Genomic DNA, 18,039 nt, shown 5'->3' with positions numbered 1-18,039 from the left:
TGGATGAAGAGATGGTGCAACAGCGTGGGCATTAGGGCCAGTTAACAATGAGCTGGTATACTAAACAGGCCATACACAGACAGTTTGCAGCTTAACACAGCAGAAACCATTGTGAGATGTGCAAAGGCCAGACCATGCACGGTTTGCTGGTGCTGTTGGGGTGGGTTTAAATTAAGTTCAAAGGCTATTTCCTAGGAAGTTACAAAATATTGCATAACCCATAGATAGTAATGATGAGGGACTTCAGTTATCCTAGTCTAAATTGGAACAGTAATAATGCAAAGGGCAGACAGGGGGAAGAGAATTTAAAGACTGTTCAGAAGAACTTTCTTGATCAGAATGATTTTGGTTGAATAAGGAAGGTCACATTGCTGGATCTGAGGTGGGTGAATTAAATCAAGCTTGACTAGTGATCACGGTGTCACAATTATCATTTGGTTTAGATTAGACACGGAAAAAGACCAGATGGGACCTAGTGTTAAATGCTTAGTTCCAATATTAATGGGCTGAGAACAGATCGCTCCCACATAAATTGGAATCAAATACTAATATGTAAAACTTTAGCAGAAGAATGGGTTGGCTTTAGAAAGGACACAGTTTGAGTATAATTGATGGCAAATGAAAAGGATAGCAAGTGGGACAAGCAGAAAAGGGATGCAGATGACATAGAGATAGCACAGTACGGAGCTGGAGGAATACAGCAGGCCAAGCAGCGTCAGAGGAGCAGGAAAGTTGATGTTTTGGGTAAGAATCCTTCTTCAGAAATCCCTATCTCTGCTGATGACATATCAGGGTGATATTGTGAATGAGGCTGAATATCTGAAGTTCACAGTGGAAGTGAAAAAGGAAGATAAGATGCAAAGTGGATGAGAAGAGATTGGCAAATGATACAAAAAGGAAATCTAGAAGCTTCCGATAGATGTGTAAACAGTAAAAGAAAGTAAGAGGAGGGTTGTGGTCACTTCGGGGCTAAAAAACGGACCCATGCATAGAGATAGATAGGATGGCTAAATTCCTAAATGAATGCTTCGCATTTACCTCTACCACAGAAGATAGTTCTTCCAAAGTAACAGTGAAGGGCAGTTGAGGCACGTGATGGATTGAAAATTGATAAAAAGGAAATGTCAGAAAGACTTACAGTACTTGACGTCGATAGGTCCCCAGATCTAGGCAGGATGCAAATGATGATGCTGAGGGAAATGAAAGGACCACTTGGGGGAGAAATTTGCCAAAGCTTTAATGCTGCTTAGGTGTGGAGTGAAGAGTGTTTCCAGAGGAGTGGACAATTACAAATATTAAATTTTTCTTTGGCAAAAAGCGGATTATAGTAAGTTTAACCCTGATGTTGGGAAAACTGACAGAGGGGTCAATCCAGGCCAAGAGTAACAGGATGAATATGGATTAATTAATGAAACCAAATAAGGATTTGTTAAAGGTAAATTGTGTTTAATGAACTTGATTTAGTTTTTGGTGAAATACAGAGATGATTAATAAGGTTAATGTAGTTGAAACAGTATATATGAATTCCCAAATATTTACTTTCTTCGAGTATTGGTGAACCAGATTGAATGTACCAGATATGAAATAAAATTTGCAATTCTAAAGGGGTGCAAAAACAAAGTTCTGAGATTTTCATGAACAAATCTCTAAAGTTGACATGGTAGATTAAGAAAGTGGTTAAAATAGCATTCAGACTCCTCGGCTTTATAAATAGAAGAACAATGTACAAAAGCCAGGATAGTACAACACACCTTTATAAAATGCTGCCTCGGCCTCAAACGGAGCATTGTGTCTAATTTTGGGCGCCAAACTTTAGCAAGGAAAAGCTCCTGTGTGTCCTAGATAAGTATGTACCTGTCAGGCAGGGAGGAAGCTGTAGAGTGCGGGAGCCGTGGTTTACGAAGGAGGTGGAATCTCTGGTCAAGAGGAAGAAGAAGGCTTATGTTAGAATGAGATGTGAAGGCTCAGTTAGGGCACTTGAGGGCTACGAGGTAGCCAGGAAAGACCTAAAGAGAGAGCTCAGAAGAGCCAGGAGGAGACATGAGAAGTTGTTGGCGGATCGGATCAGGGTAAACCCTAAGGCTTTCTATCGGTATTTAAGGAATAAAAGAATGACGAAAGTAAGATTAGGCCCAATCAAGGATAGTAGTGGTAAGTTGTGTGTGGAGTCAGATGAGATAGGGGAAGCACTAAATGAATATTTTTCAACAGTATTCACTCTAGAAAACGACAATGTGGTCGAGGAGAATACTGAGATACAGGCTACTAGACTAGGTGGGATTGAGGTTCACAAGGAAGAGGTATTAGAACTCCTACAGAGGGTGAAGATAGATAAGTCCCCTGGGCTGGATGGGATTTATCCTCGGATCCTCTGGGAAGCCAGGGAGGAGATTGCCGAGCCTTTGGCATTGATCTTTAACTCGTCATTGTCTGCAGGAATAGTGCCAGACGACTGGAGGATAGCAAATGTGGTTCCCCTGTTCAAGAAGGGGAGTAGAGACAACCCTGGTAATTATAGACCAGTGAGCCTTACCTCAGTTGTTGGTAAAGTGTTGGAAAAGGTTATAAGGGATAGGATTTATAATCATCTAGAAAAGAATAAATTGATTAGGGATAGTCAGCACGGTTTTGTGAAGGGAAGGTCGTGCCTCACAAACCTTATTGAGTTCTTTGAGAAGGTGACCAAACAGGTAGATGAGAGTAAACTGTTTGATGTGGTGTATATGGATTTCAGCAAGGCGTTTGATAAGGTTCCCCACAGTAGGCTATTGTACAAAATGCAGAGGAATGGAATTGTGGGAGATATAGCAGTTTGGATCGGAAATTGGCTTGCTGAAAGAAGACAGAGGGTGGTAGTTGATGGGAAATGTTCATCCTGGAGACCAGTTACGATTGGAGTACTGCAAGGGTTGGTGTTGGGTCCACTGCTGTTTGTCATTTTTATAAATGACCTGGATGAGGGCATAGAAGGATGGGTTAGTAAATTTGCAGACGACACGAAGGTCGGTGGAGTTGTGGATCGTGACGAAGGATGCTGTAGGTTGCAGAGGGACATAGATAAGCTGCAGAGCTGGGCTGAGAGGTGGCAAATGGAGTTTAATGCAGACAAGTGTGATTTGATGCACTTTGGTAGGAGTAACCAGAAGGCAAAATACTGGGCTAATGGTAAGATTCTTAGCAGTGTAGATGAGCAGAGAGATCTCGGTGTCAATGTACACAGATCCTTGAAAGTTGCCGCCCAGGTTGACAGGGCTGTTAAGAAGGCATACAGTGTTTTAGCTTTTATTAATAGAGGGATCGAGTTCCGGAACCAAGAGGTTATGGTGAAGCTGTACAAAACTCTGGTGCGGCCGCACTTGGAGTATTGTGTACAGTTCTGGTCACCGCATTATAAGAAGGATGTGGAAGCTTTGGAAAGGGTGCAGAGGAGATTTACTAGGACGTTGCCTGGTATGGAGGGAAGATCTTACGAGGAAAGGCTGAGGGACTTGAGGCTGTTTTCATTAGAGAGAAGAAGGTTGAGAGGTGACTTAATTGAAACATATAAAATAATCAGAGGGTTAGATAGAGTGGATAGGGAGAGCCTTTTTCCTAGGATGGTGACGGCGAGCACGAGGGGGTATAGCTTTAAATTGAGGGGTGAAAGATATAGGACAGATGTCAGAGGTATTTTCTTTACTCAGAGAGTAGTAAGGGAATGGAACGCTTTGCCTGCAACGGTAGTAGATTCGCCAACTTTAGGTACATTTAAGTCGTCATTGGACAAGCATATGGACGTACATGGAATAGTGTAGGTTAGATGGGCTTGAGATCGGTATGACAGGTCAGCACAACATCAAGGGCTGAAGGGCCTGTACTGTGCTGTAATGTTCTATGTTCTAGACATGTAAGCTTTGTAGAGGGTGCAGAGCAGAGTTGTGAGAATGGTTCCAGGGATGAAGTAATTTGGCTATGCTGATAGACTGAAGAAGCTGGGGTTGTTATCCTTAGAAAAGAGTTTGAGAAGAGATTTTATAAGTGTCCAAAATTATGAAGTGTGGAGACAGATGAAAGATGGATACACTTCCCATTGGTGGAAAGGTTCAGAGTCAGAAGATACTGATATAAGGTAATTTCCAAAAGAACTGAAGGCCACATGAGGACATTTTTCAACAGTGATTAGTTACAATATGGAATGCAGTGCCTGGAGGTTTGGTGATTTCAGACTTGGCTTTCAGAAGTTAATTGGATAAGCCGCTGAAAGAAAATGAAGTACTGGGCTGCAGAGAAATGGTATGAGGGATTGGAACTGGCTTCTGTACTGAATTGTAACAGAAATGACAGACCAAACAAACTCTTTCTGTACTGTAACCATATTATGATTCTAATTACACCTTTGAAGTATGTAGAATATTTTTCTAAATTGCAGGTGGTAAATAAATGCAGATTGTTATTGTTATCCCAAAAGAGAGTAGCCAGAAGGGTTCCAAGTGATCTGTTGCTGAATGACCTTGTCAGGGAAAAAATATCATTACCCCCGCCATCTCTGATTGAAGAGGGGCCAGGTGTAGGGTCTGAATGACAGTTTTTCTGCTCCCTAGCAAAGTGGTTATTTAGTTGGTGAACAAACAAGAAAATTGTCCACAAAAGTCAGGAATCTTATTGCACCCTGTTTTTCATTTATAAATTTACCTACTGCAAAGCACCTGCCCTCAAGGAGAAGCCTAGAAGCCCACACAAACTTTATGTCAGAAGTTGCTGGAGATGTGAATTAAAAACACAAAGTGCTGAGAAACTCACCTGGACTCGCAGCACCTTTGTACAGATAGCCAGAGTTAATGTTTCCAAGTTAACAATAAAGAAGTGTCATAATGGACTCAAACCATTACATGGGTTTCTTTCTTTGTAGATGCTGCCAGATCTGCTGAGTTTCTCCAGCATTTTCTGTTTTTATTGCATGTCATCATTGCGCCTGTTCCTCTCTTTCTTGTAGTTTTTCTCAGCTGCGAATTGCTGCAAAATCAGACTAATTTTTACGTTCATTGGGATAGAACTTACAGATAATTATATTGCAGTACAAACATTGAATTATTTGTGGTAAATGCTGTTTTCACAAACTTGATTATTTTAAATGGCATGTTCATACAGTAATGTTGCCAACAGCAGCTTTTAGACTATATCACTAAAATGATGAAACATGAAGAAGGGTAAGACAAACATTCATGCACTGCCTCAATTAGCTGTTTTCTGTTAGAACACTGTTCATACATAAGACACCAGAGAAGTTGAAAGCAAGGCAGAAGGATTGTTATTTCCCTATAAAGTCATCTTTACACAGTTGGATGCTAACCAGCCTCAGTCCTGGAGCATTTAAAGGCACACTATTCATCAACTGGCAATCATTCAAGACAAATTCAGAGCAGAACAATTGGCTCCTGTAATAACCTAAATGCGAAAGTTTTTACAAGCCTCTTTCATCTTGTGACTGTTCCTTCATAGACTCCTGCAATAATAAGCAAAATGAATGCTTCTAGTCTTGTTCAGAAAGCTGAAAACAGTGACTTAAGTGGTGTCATCCATGTGTCATGCAAGTTCTATATTCAGCTGTTTTTTGGAAAGGCAGCTGGGAAACACATGTCTAAACCTGGATCTTAGATTCTTACAGATGACCACAAAGAAGCTAACTGCTGGGGCAAGCATTGAAGACATTTAAGGTTGCAGTTGGGAGGTGCTGTGTCCTTTCTCAGGTATTAAATAGGCACTCTGTCATCCCAGTTTGGGAGTGGGGCTGCTGGTGCCCAGTCATACAGGTATGAAGACTAAATTAATGGGATACACCTTTTAGGTGTCAAAGCCAGACACTTAAAACAGGTATTTGGTTCCTTTAATGTGCAAGATTGGGAACTAACTACTGTTATCATGGGTACCATCCCCCAACATGTTAATGACTCCCTTTAGGATTTGGAAAAAGCCATGGCAAGGAAAATGGGAGTATTACCTTGCTATGTTCAAGACAGTGCATTACATGATCTTTTTAAATCAACCAGATTATATACAAAAAATGCTCGAGCAACCTTTTACTTATTTATGTTATTAGGCCTTTCAAAGATAGCTAGCTGCATTTGAGGAAAGAAAAACAATATACCTTGGTCAGGCTGATTGTATGCCACCCATATTTCAATTTTCACAATATAATTCATATTAACACTGTTTAAGGTTTGATTTCATATGTCTAGCAAAGTGTGGCACGTGGAGATTTTTGTGCTTGTAGCAACATCTATGATTGATGTTCCATTCAATTCTGCCTTACAGCAGGCATTATACAGAAATAGGAATTGCACTGAAGTCATGCAGAATTCTTGGGAAATGCCTGAAGAATTGAAGTGTGTACAGGATGTGCAATGGGATGGAATAGACATAAGTTTATATATTTGATGCAAAATATACATCATAAAATTTGAAAAAGGCATTCCAATACTTTCTGTTTTAATTTCAGCTTGTTATTGACAGATATGCAGTCCACAATCTCCAGTCACATCTGCAATCCCAGAAAATATTGTGTTTTCTTTTCTTGCCTTTGTTTGTGTTTCTCCTCCATTCCTCCTTATTCCTACGCTAGTTCCATGGGCAGCAGCTGAATTGGGTGTTCACATCTAAAATGGGCAAGACCAGGAATTGACTTTTCATTCCTAATTCCATGTGGTTTGGGGATCATGTCAGAGATTACGATGCTGAAAAATCTGAAACAAGAGCCAAATGTGAAAGTAATAGAGGTGCGACAAAGGCTGAGCAACAATCCACTTGCAGGAAGTGAGTTGGATATTTAGATATTATAATGACACTGTATGTGTTCATTTCCCATGTTGATTGGTCATGAACAGTTGCACCGGTACACTGGGCTTGCATTGCGCCCTGTGGTGTTTGTATATTTTCTCCCATCTCGGATGTCATGGGCATGTGCCTATCTGGTTGTTGCACTTACTCAGCCACATTCTGCAGTACATCCTGCCTGCTGCTGGTCTGCTCCCTTCCCCACACCAAAGCCTCTCCTGTGCCCCCGATGTCTGCCCCCAAGCTCTCATCATCCTCTCTCCAGCCCTCATTGCCTTCTCCTGCATTCATCAGCCCCTGCCAAATCCTCACTGCCCTTCCAAGGGTCATCATTGACTTCTTTGTCCCCAGTCACTCTTCCCTGAGCCTTCACCACCCTCTCCCTTGCCTGGCCCTTATCAGTCTCTCTCAGGTCCTCATACTCCTCTTCTGGCCCTCATCACTCTCATCTAGGTCTTCGCTGCCCGGTGTTCCCAGCTACTACAAGCTGCAGTCTGTCTAGCAATGGTGATTATCAATTACATCCATGTGCCAAAAAAATACCGTTACTATCCCTGCAGATGCCAGTAACCTTTTAAATAGAGATGAATTTCCTGATGATTGAACAAAAGAACTGAGAGTTTTAAAATTTTTACTGCAGGCAACAATCTAAAATGAACAGGGTCAAACACTCTTCAACAGACAACTAACACATGGCACAACAGAAGACGCGTTCACATTAACTAACTCATGCAACTGAAATCCTTTACAGTATTTCTAGCTCCTGACAGATAAGTCATGTCAAAGAAGCAATCCCAGAATTCACTTCTCCTTGCCATCCAAGGTCAGAACTTCCACTGTCCTACCATTCCTCCTGAGTGCTCCTGATGCGATTATCAGCAGCAGCAAGGCAAATTTTTGATGACTGTCAATTTCATAACTCTTCAAGAACCTTGTATATTAAGTTTAATTTCTTTTCTGGCTTGCTTGATAACACCAAACAATTCTTCTTGCTCTTCCACAGCAGTAGCTTGTTTGTACCTGTGTCTCAGTCACAGCTGCCCTTTTCTGTGAGATACTGTGAAATGTCTTAAAACTGTCACTCTGATTTGCTTTGAGTTAAAGATACATTTTAAAACGTAATTGCCTTGCAAAGTTCAGTGTTCATGACACCTCACTGCCTGCAGGGCAGCCTTACTATTTTTCACACATAGTCAGCCTTTGCAAGAAATTATATAGTGTAAGTATATGTGAATACGTTTGCAGTCTGGGAAATAATTGCACAGCTAAGTGTAACCTTGTAAGCAGAAGGTTGTTTCTATTCAGGCTAACATGACACTTCAGTTTAGAGAGAATTTCATTAAAGTGCTTCAGCTGTTATTTGGATCTGCTATATTTTAATAATCAGATCGTCAGTCATTGACTTTGACATCACAGGTAGTGCGTCACATCTCAAGGAAGTTTGTCTTTTCCAGTTGCACCATCACCAAACTCAACCTTCATTTTAATAGCCGTTTCTATTTTTAACCACAGGAGATTAGTTTTTCTATGTGAAACTTGACAGCGTAAAAGTGATGAAAAATCTGAGTATGGATGATACGCCTTTACAAAAGGTGCAGGAATGTTTTTCATTTCCCAATGAGTCACCACCTTGCTCTCTTTGTGTGCTGTAATCAGTCTGCTTCCCATCACCCCTGCATGTCCCAATCCTGCAACCACCAGCAGAAAGCCCAAACACCAAGTGCCCTTCCCAATCTGACCGCGAACTCCTCCATGCTTGGAAAGGCACCTGACTACCCCCTCAGTAATTAACCTTTGCCTGTTCCTTCACCCCCACTTAACAATTGTGACTGCATAGGAAATGAACAAACCTTTCTATTCTTTTTCTGTCAAGACTGACGGGACTGTAACTTTTTCTATCCACCTGACACTGAGTGATTGCAGTATTTGTTTGGTGCAGGCCAGGTTTCATGTCCAGGACAGGAAAGAAATACTGTTTAAAAGCTTCACTAGAAGTACATATCTTGGTAAGTCTTCAGGAGAGGAAGAGAGATAGAGACAATACCTAAATGTCAGAGAGTAAAGAATGGCAATGAGGAATGCTGCTGGGACAAGTGTCTTGAGAACTTTTGGACATGTTAGTAGCTATACCTTACGGGAGAGATAAAGGAATCCTGTACAGCGGGCCTCAGTAGAGACTGTTTGGGCAATAAAGAGGAAAATAATTAGGACAGCCTGTGATCCCACATGTGCAAAAGAATGCCAGAAATATTTCAGTGACCATATGAAGTTGTTTGTGGTAAATGAAGTCGTGCGTATAAATATGTCATAAATCAGGAAAACAAAAACAAAGTTGCTGGAAAATCTCAGCAGGTCCGGCAGCATCTATCGGGGAGAAAACAGAGTTAACGTTTCGGATCCTAGTGACCCTTCCTCAATTCTGAGGAAGAGTCACCGGACCCGAAGTGTTAACTCTGTTTTCTCCTCCATAGATGCTGCTGGACCTGCTGGGCTTTTCCAGCAACTTTGTTGTTATTCCTGATTTACAGCATCCACAGTTCTTTTGGTTTTTATTATGCCATTAAGAATGTTGGAGCATACGATTGTCTTTGTCCTCATTGTCACGTTGTAAATCAATAAATGGATTGCTGCAACTAGGCTTATCTCCCATTCTTCCACTGGAGAGTATTCATGACCCTGAGGCCAACGATGTTAGGATCAGACCGAAAAAAGAGAAATTGCTGTATATGCTGTACCCGAATATCATTCTTACAATAGATTTGGTGAAAGCATCTGACTGAAGTTAAGTCTAGATCTGTCTTCTCCTTGCTATCAGAAAGTGTTGTGGCAAATTTCCACCCCAAGCATCTGTGCAAATGAACCTGAGATGAAAAAAGAATAGAGAGAAGGAGACTTTAGTAGAAGAATATGTATCAAGCACCAATGAGCATTAGGTGAGGCAGTAGGAAGGATGTGTATGACCCAAATCTGTATCTCTGGCAAGAAATTAATGCTCTCAGCTGACGAACCTAGAGGTCAAAGTGCCCAGGGCCCATTTTTCAATCAGGCAGTGAACACCAATTTCATGTATAAGCAGTAAAGATTATTTCCTCATTTGTGGTGGAGTTAGTGATGCATTGGAAGAGTCTTGTATCTTCAATGTAAGACACCTGATATCTGAGCAAGTCCTTTGTTTTCCAATCTATCTACCTCAAAAACCCAAGCCATTTGGAAGTATTTTAATCCTTTAGCCATTCTGAAAATTTTCATCAAAATAATTTACAGCAAGTTCTTCAGAGGACAGTTTTAGTGGGCTATTTTTGCAACACCTTTTCACAGTATTTGCCATTAATCAGTGCTGCTACATCATCGAAATTCGATAAGGAAGATGCAGGTACACAAAATGCAAAAGAAGAGCGTTGATAGATGTTTCTTCCCTGACCATCATTGTTCTTGCAGTTGGAAATCAATGTCATAAAGGTAGACGATCATAAGCAAAGTTATCACAGATCCCTAACGTTGATCAACCTTTGACTGACAGCTCTTCTGTTGAGCAGGTGTGGCTGCAGATTTATAGCAAGAGACCATATTGACCATTACAATGCCTAGAATACCTGCAAGCTTATATTTATAAATCTAAAAACAAAAAAGTATTATATCTGTGCAGAGAGAAAAATACTACTTCTACACTGTAACCTGTCATCTGATGAAGTCAAAACATTAACCAGTCTCCTCTTTATGAATACTGAATGAATGATTGTTTGTTAGTTTCCAGTATTTTAGAGGATATTGTTCATTTGATGTTTTTGATATCGTTGTCATCGCCAGTCCATGAGTTTCTGATCACTAAAATGGCTTCTCAATATTCGCATATTTTTAAATTTGTATGACGTTATTTAGGATCCATTTAGCTGTCACAAACAAGAAGATTTACATTCTACCTCCTAGCTAAACCTTCATCTGAACATATTTGTGTAAGATATAGAATTTTATCACATTAGGCTCTTCTGTTGAAAGGCAACTGTCGATGGATTGTTTTCAGCACCAGAGTCCAGTGACTGACCTTCTTTAGTGACCAAAGCTTATAAGATAATTGAGTTGATAGTACAATTTAATGCTCCTAAGGTAGAATGTCATGTGATGCAAGGGCTTTCAATATTTGAGATTGGAAGCTAGGGCTCAATTTATATTTGTGGTCTACCATAAAACTTACCCCATGATGTCAGGACAGAGGAGTGCTCAAGCCCTGTGCTTGAATTCCTATCTGTCTTAGTTAACTTAGCTCAAAATAGTGTAGTTGCTTCATCTGATCAGTACTACAAAAACCAATGTTAGAACAGATTTCACATTGTGCAGATGTTTAGAAGCACTGCAGAGCAAAGATATTCAGGAAATATAATCGGTCCTCATGCTTATTAAGGGGAAAAGACTGTATAAACAAAGAGTCACAGAAATTACTGGCACATATTCTCTGCTGGGCAGAATAGACCTTTGTTGTCCAAGTGAAATGCCATTCAATAGAATCAAGTTAATTTTGAGGAGCGCAAATTATATTGGGCAAAGAACAGGGAAAGCAACATATTGGGAGTGACATAAAGCCTTCTTTAGAGGATAAGCAACCTAAAAATGCTCCAATTTGTCTACTGTGGGTTGTTATCTATGTTCTGCAGAGATTAACAGCATGCACAGTATTTAACTTCATGAAAACTCATTGTCAGGTCTTTGCAGTTAGAATTTCCATTTCATTTACATCACTTATTATTAGATATGTGGGAGTGTGTATTGTGTTAAATTTTCGGATATGTTAGAAAAGAAGATTATGATTATGTTTCCAGATGTCTAAAGTTATGATTTGTAGTTCGTTTTAGATTGTAATTTGTGGTTGCTTGAGGTTGGTTAAGTCAGCCTTGGCAATAGTTTTGTGGGTGTGGTGACAGGAATTCATGTCAGTAACGACTAAAGTACTACAGTGCAGCATGATTAGGTTGTTTGATTTTCCTAGGTGTTGCATTTGCTTTAAGTTGCCATTGTAGGATGCTCTTCCCTGCAACAATTCCAATCAAATCCATTTTCTCTAATTGTTCTTTGCTCGAGTATGGAAACTTGGCCAAAGATAACAAGTGGTTTGCGTGTCTTTTTTTATTATGAAAATTCAGTAACTGCTGCAGTGTTCTTATTTTCTTCTCCTTTTGGGATCTGACAACCTGAAAAAGTTGTGTGACATGGCCAATTTCACAAACGATACACAAGTCTGAAGTAAAATCAGCATTGATACTTTACCAGCAGTTGGCTCTAGAAACAGAGTGTGTTACTCTATTGAGATAATCTTCAAGTTTCTTTTCTCATTCCTTTTTAAATGATTGTACAGGAATACCAATTTTGTAATACTAACCTGTGCCCTGAACTCAAGAAGACCACTCCTTGGACCCCTTGGACACCTGTTAATATCTCGGACAATGGAGGTCATTATGAGCAGAGATTTAGATACACATGCAAGGCACGCCTGGCTGACCCAAACTTCCTGGATGTCGGCCGTCAAAGAATAGAAATGCGTTACTGTTCTAGCGATGGATCAACAGGCTGCTCTGCGAGTGCTGGTGAGGACAAACAAAATTTTGGGTTTTGGAAATATTTTGGTTCTCCAAAATGAAAACAAAAATGATCAGCAATACTAGGAACATTAGATGGATACGTTTGTTTGCAAGATCACAGATTTTTTCAAAAGAATTATTCTGTAATGTTTGGACATGATACCTTAACTAACCTAAGGAGATATTTAGAGCCATTCAGAAATGATGTTGGACAGTATCAATGGATAAAGCTTGAGCTTGATGTGCTGATAACATTTATTAATTTCAATAGTTGTCTGAATATGCTAGTTAAAATAGTATTTTCTTTAAGAGGCTCCCTCCAAATACTGCATTTTTATGTAGAACCATTGCTGTTATAGAGGTGGTGATTTTATTTGGTTGACTTAAATTTGATTGTTCATTTACTCATTTAAAATTGTTTAAAGACTAGGAGAAACTGTTGACTATATGTGTTTTAAAAAGATACTTTGTTTATTGAAAAATTGTTGGTTATAGAATCCAGCTTCTGCTAGTTGATCAAATGTTACTGTTGACATCTTCTTTACAGCAACAATATATTGTTAAAGTATAAAGGAAAGCCATACTGAACATTTGTGATAATATTAAACTGGTACTAGCGTTCAATCTTGTATATTCACTAAAGGAAGGTGTCCAGAGAAATTTCGATTTCTTAAAACAATTTCCATTAGTAATCTATCTTCATAGATCTTAAATGGACCTTAAATGAGGAAGTGATTTTCCTCAAACAGTATTTAGTTAAATTTGACCTCTGGCTAAAATGTTCTAAACCTGGAAGGAACATACCATCCTGTAGTTGGGAATTTATTATTTTTAGAAACTTTGCCTGATGAGTAGAAAAGATTTCATTGACTGAACAAAGTATTAGCTTCACCATTAGTTTTGTTTTTACCCATAGCAAAACAGTTTTTATTTGAATTTAGAACTTCTGAACTTAGCTTTTAGACATTACCCCCTTGTTTCCAACAGGGTTTTCTGGAAGTATCTTACGGTATGGGAGACCTTCTGCTTATGCAGTCAATGGTGCTTGGTCTACCTGGCTACCATGGACACAGTGTAGCAGAGACTGCAGCAGGGGAATTCGGAGTCGAAGGCGAATGTGCAATAATCCAGCGTCAAGAAATGGAGGGCTTCCCTGTTTAGGACAATCATTGGAATATCAAGAGTGTAATATCATGCCTTGCCCAGGTATGGAAATAAGGATTTCAAACTGCGTGGCAATCAGACAGAGCACAGCTGTTGTTTGTAAATAAACTGAATATATCTGGTCTAATGCATGTATAAGGAATCTTCTTTCTTACGATTTAGAAATAAAGAGACGAGGAGAGAAAGTAAGGAAAAGAAACATAAGAACTAGGAGTAGGAGTAGGCCTTTTGGCCCTTCAAGCCCGCTCCGCCATTCAATAAGATCATGGCTGATCTTTTCATGGACTCAAATCCACTTACCCGCATTCTCACCATATCCCTTAATTCCTTTATTGTTCAAAAAAAATCTACCTTAGCTTTAAAAACGTTTACTGAAGTAGCGTCAGCTACTTCACTGGGCAAGGAATTCTATAGATTAACAACCCTCTGAGTGAAGAAGTTCCTTCTCAATTCAGTCCTAAATCTGCTCCCTCTAATCTTGAGGCTATACCCTCTTGTCCTAGTTTCACCTGCCAGTGGGAACATCTTCTCTACTTCTATCTTGTCTATTCCCTTCATAATCTTATATGTTTCTATAAGATCCCCCATCAATCTTCTGAATTCCAAAACATATGTACCTCAATGCCTCCAGATTTTAGTATGGATAAATGTTGATCTGTCAGTCTATTTCTGAAAACATGTGTACCCAGTACTTTTAGCAATGTGTTGAGCACAGTACATGTTCCTTATATAGTCTCCACTGCAGAATTCACATTTCACCCATTTTAGAAGGATGAAGAGCTAAATAAACCGTGCCAGGATACAAACTCAGCATTCTTGGGCCTGTAACACAATCAGCTGAACTATGGCTGTTTGTGTTATACAACATAAATTTATGATCAGCACAAATAGTTTATTGTGTACTGTTAACTGATTAATAAACTCAAATGGCATATGTTTTGGGGGGCATTGAAATGCCCACTGTAGAAGGTGCTACACCTTTTAACATTTTTCTCTCATTGCATTTAATAGCTTAGATGAATTGGATACCTTAATTTAAATCATCAATTGATAAGACAGAACTTGAGTATAGCACAACATTTTTCATCTTGCACTCATTAGGACAGACACAAGAATACCAGATTTCAGAAGAAGCGTTTGCATGAGAAATGAATGCTAATTGTTTGGGACGTGCAGTGATGAATGCACATCCTTTGAAATTTGGCATTTTTGCACTTATCCTTTTAGTGATTGAAATGAAGTCAGGCAAAAGGACTGCATGGAATATGAATTCCCTGGTTGGGGCTGTAAATCTGGTCCAATCATGGAGCTCTGGCTGACAGAATCAAACAGGACTATCACAGGTTCTGCTCACTCTGAGACCTGGCTCTGAGGAAGCTGGATCAGTGTCAAAGACTCTCCACTTGTAAATATAGGGTGACTTGATGACAGGATACTGGTCTCTGTGGAGTTAGTTCAGTGGCAGTAAGAAAAATGCATGCTCATGAAGAAATTTGCTTGCAACTAATGTCTCTGAGTTGGGTAAGCATTTCTGGCGTTATACCATTATTTGGGAAGCCTGACTCATCTGATGCTGCTGTCAAAGACTGGCCGATTATCTGGAAAGAATGTGTTATTTTTTCTGGGCAAATGATATTGGGGCAGATGAAAAGCAACAAGTAATTCTTCTGACAGCTTGTGGACCCACAGCTTTTTTGGTTGTTAGGAGCCTAACATTCCCTGAGGCACCAGATAAGAAAACCTTTCAAGAGTTGGCAGATTTATTTAAGGAATATTCTGATCTCAAGTCTCTTCTAATTCTGAAGTGCTATTGGGTTTTACTCAGCAATTCAAGATCCAGGGGTATCTGTCTCGACATTTTTGACAAGATCAAGATGTCTGGAAGAGGCATATGACTTTGGTTTAACCCTTAATGAGATGCTGAGAGACAGTTTCATATGTAGGATTAACGTTGTAACTGTGCAAAAGCACCTACTAGCTGAAGCCCAGACAAGGTATTAGCATGGATAGAGGATTGGTTAACTAACAGGAAGTAAAGAGTGCAGATAAATGAGTGTTTTTTTAGTTGTCGATCAGTGACTAGTGGTGTTCCTCAGGGATCAATGTTGAGACTGCAACTGTTAACAATTTACACAGATGAGTTGGAATGTGTCAAAGTTGGCGGATGAACGAAGATGAGTCGTAGGGCAAAGTGTATAGAGGACTCTGAAAGTTTGCAGAGCGATATAGATGGTTTCATGTGAGTGGGCAAAGGTCTGCCAGGTGGAATACAATGTTGATAACTGTGAAGTCAACCATTTTGGTAAGAATAATAGTAAAAAGGACTATTATTTGAATGGTAAAAAATGTGCAGAGGGACCTGGGTGTCATTGTGCATGAATCACAGAAGGTGGCTTTGCTGGTACAACAGGTAATTAAGAAGGCAAATGGAACTTTGTCTTTCATTGCTAGAGGGATTGAGTCTAAAAGCAGTGAGGCTGTGTTACAACTGTATAGGATGCTGGTGAGGCTACACCTTGAGTACCGTGTGCAGTTTTGGTTTCTTTACTTAAGAAAGAATGTATTTTCACTGGAGGGGGTGCAGAGGAGATTTACTGAGTTGATTCCAGAGTTGAGAGGGTTGGTTTATGAGGAGAGACTGAGTAGACGGGGTTATATTTACTGGAATTTAGAAGAATGAGGGTGTATCTTGTAGAAACATATAAAATTATGAAGGGAATAGATAGGAAAGAAGCAGGGAGGTAGTTTCCACTGGCAGATGAAACTAGAATATGAGGACATGGGGGAGTTAGGGGGTTTAAAATGTTAGGGGGAGCAGATTTAGGACTCAGCTGAGGAGGAATTTCTTCACCCAAAGGCTTGTGAATCTGTGGAATTCTTTGCCCAGTGACATAGTTGAGATTTCCTCATTGAATGTTTTTAAAGCTAAGATAGATAACTTTTTTGAACAGTAAAGGAATTAAGGATAATAGTGCGAGGATGGGTAAGTGGACCTGAGGCCACAAAAGGATCAGCCATGATCTTATTGACCGGGAGAACAGAATCCAAAGGCCAGATGGCCTGGTTCACACGTTCTTATGTTCTTCAAACAAGCACTACCACTGGCTTTATCACTGGAAAATGTGGAACATGGAGCATATAGCAGAGTATTTCATTGGAAGTGGATGTCCTCACCAGTCTGACTGAGCTTGGGGAGCACCATTTGAGTGAAGGTGATTGCATAGCCTCACTCACGACATATCCTGAACAGAGGGACTCTAGGTCAGGCCGCAGCAAGAGCCCAAAAACAAAACCAGGCCTTGGCCAAATGGTTGAAATTTCCATCAGGATCTGGGCTGGCAAGCCATTTTAATTGTTGCTAGTATACAGACTCAAGACAGCAAAGAATCCCACTAGCCCTGAATTGATTAAGGGAACTCATAGACCATAGACCAGTATCCAGGAGAGTGAACACCCTGGAATGCCCACCTACATCTGGCTTGGAACAGTTAAATTGTTTAGCAACATCCAAATCAGAACCAATCAAAAAAGCTCTCTGATGAAGGGTCTAGGCCCGAAACGTCAGCTTTTGTGCTCCTGAGATGCTGCTTGGTCTGCTGTGTTCATCCATCTTCACACTTTGTTATCTTGGGTTGTCCAGCATCTGCAGTTCCCGTTATCACCGATCAAAATGAATGTCTGGCTTAATGAACACCGGGTTCTAATGGAGTTTGATACCGGTGTGGCTGCTTCAGTAATCGCAGAACAAGTCTATAACAAAATTTACACTGGTCTCTGACCCTTAAGTTTGCACAAGACCTCGGCTAGACTGAGATCCTACACCGGGGAACCTTTACAGATTAAGGGCACAACTTCGGTTCCAGTCTCTCGAGAGTAACAGCTGGTTCAGTTATCATTGACTGTAGTGAAAGGCTTGGTTCCATGTCAGATGGGGAGAAATTGTTTTGGAAAGATTCACCTACATTGGCTCAACATTTTCTTGATTTTAAATGGCTGCCTGAGTGAAACCCTAATGAAATACCTAGACATTTTTTTAGGAAGATTCAGGGACAGTCAAAAGAGGCAAAGCCACCTTGTGTGTTGATCAGGAAGCAACTCCAGGATTCTTCAAGGCCTGCCTAGCACCATTTGCCTTATGGGCAAAAGTAGAGGCAGGAATCAAAGGCTGGAAACATAAACAGTCCAGTTTGTGGAATGATCAGCACCAGTCGCACCGATTGTGAAATTCACCTGGTCAGTTCGCTTTTGTCGGAATTTTACACAAACAGTAAACCACTTGTTGCAGCTGGATAAATACCGAAACCCTCGCATAGAGGATTTATATGCAAAACTGGCAGACGGTTGTCTTTTGTGAAGGTGGACATGAGCCATGCGTACTTGGAATTGTGGTTAGATGAGGAATCCCAGAGGTATGCTACAATTAATATACATACAGGTGTGTACTAATACACAAGACTGCCTTTTGGGGTATCATTAGCCTGTGCAATTTTTCAGC

General features: G+C 40.2%; 1 protein-coding gene across 4 annotated transcripts in view; it reads left to right on the top strand.

Moving 5' to 3' along the window:
- sema5a (sema domain, seven thrombospondin repeats (type 1 and type 1-like), transmembrane domain (TM) and short cytoplasmic domain, (semaphorin) 5A) overlaps nucleotides 1–18,039 on the top strand; it is a 182,402-nt gene that overhangs the window by 142,428 nt on the left and 21,935 nt on the right. For all 4 annotated transcript variants that reach the window (XM_059655291.1, XM_059655297.1, XM_059655289.1 and 1 more), the window contains 2 exons: nucleotides 12,158–12,386; nucleotides 13,368–13,586. In XM_059655291.1, the coding sequence (XP_059511274.1) occupies nucleotides 12,158–12,386; nucleotides 13,368–13,586 (448 nt within the window). The remainder of the gene's footprint in view (nucleotides 1–12,157; nucleotides 12,387–13,367; nucleotides 13,587–18,039) is intronic.

The sequence above is a fragment of the Stegostoma tigrinum genome, chromosome 2, assembly GCF_030684315.1.
Source record: "Stegostoma tigrinum isolate sSteTig4 chromosome 2, sSteTig4.hap1, whole genome shotgun sequence".
Taxonomy (NCBI): Eukaryota; Metazoa; Chordata; class Chondrichthyes; order Orectolobiformes; family Stegostomatidae; genus Stegostoma; species Stegostoma tigrinum.
This window is presented reverse-complemented; position numbering and strand designations above follow the sequence as displayed.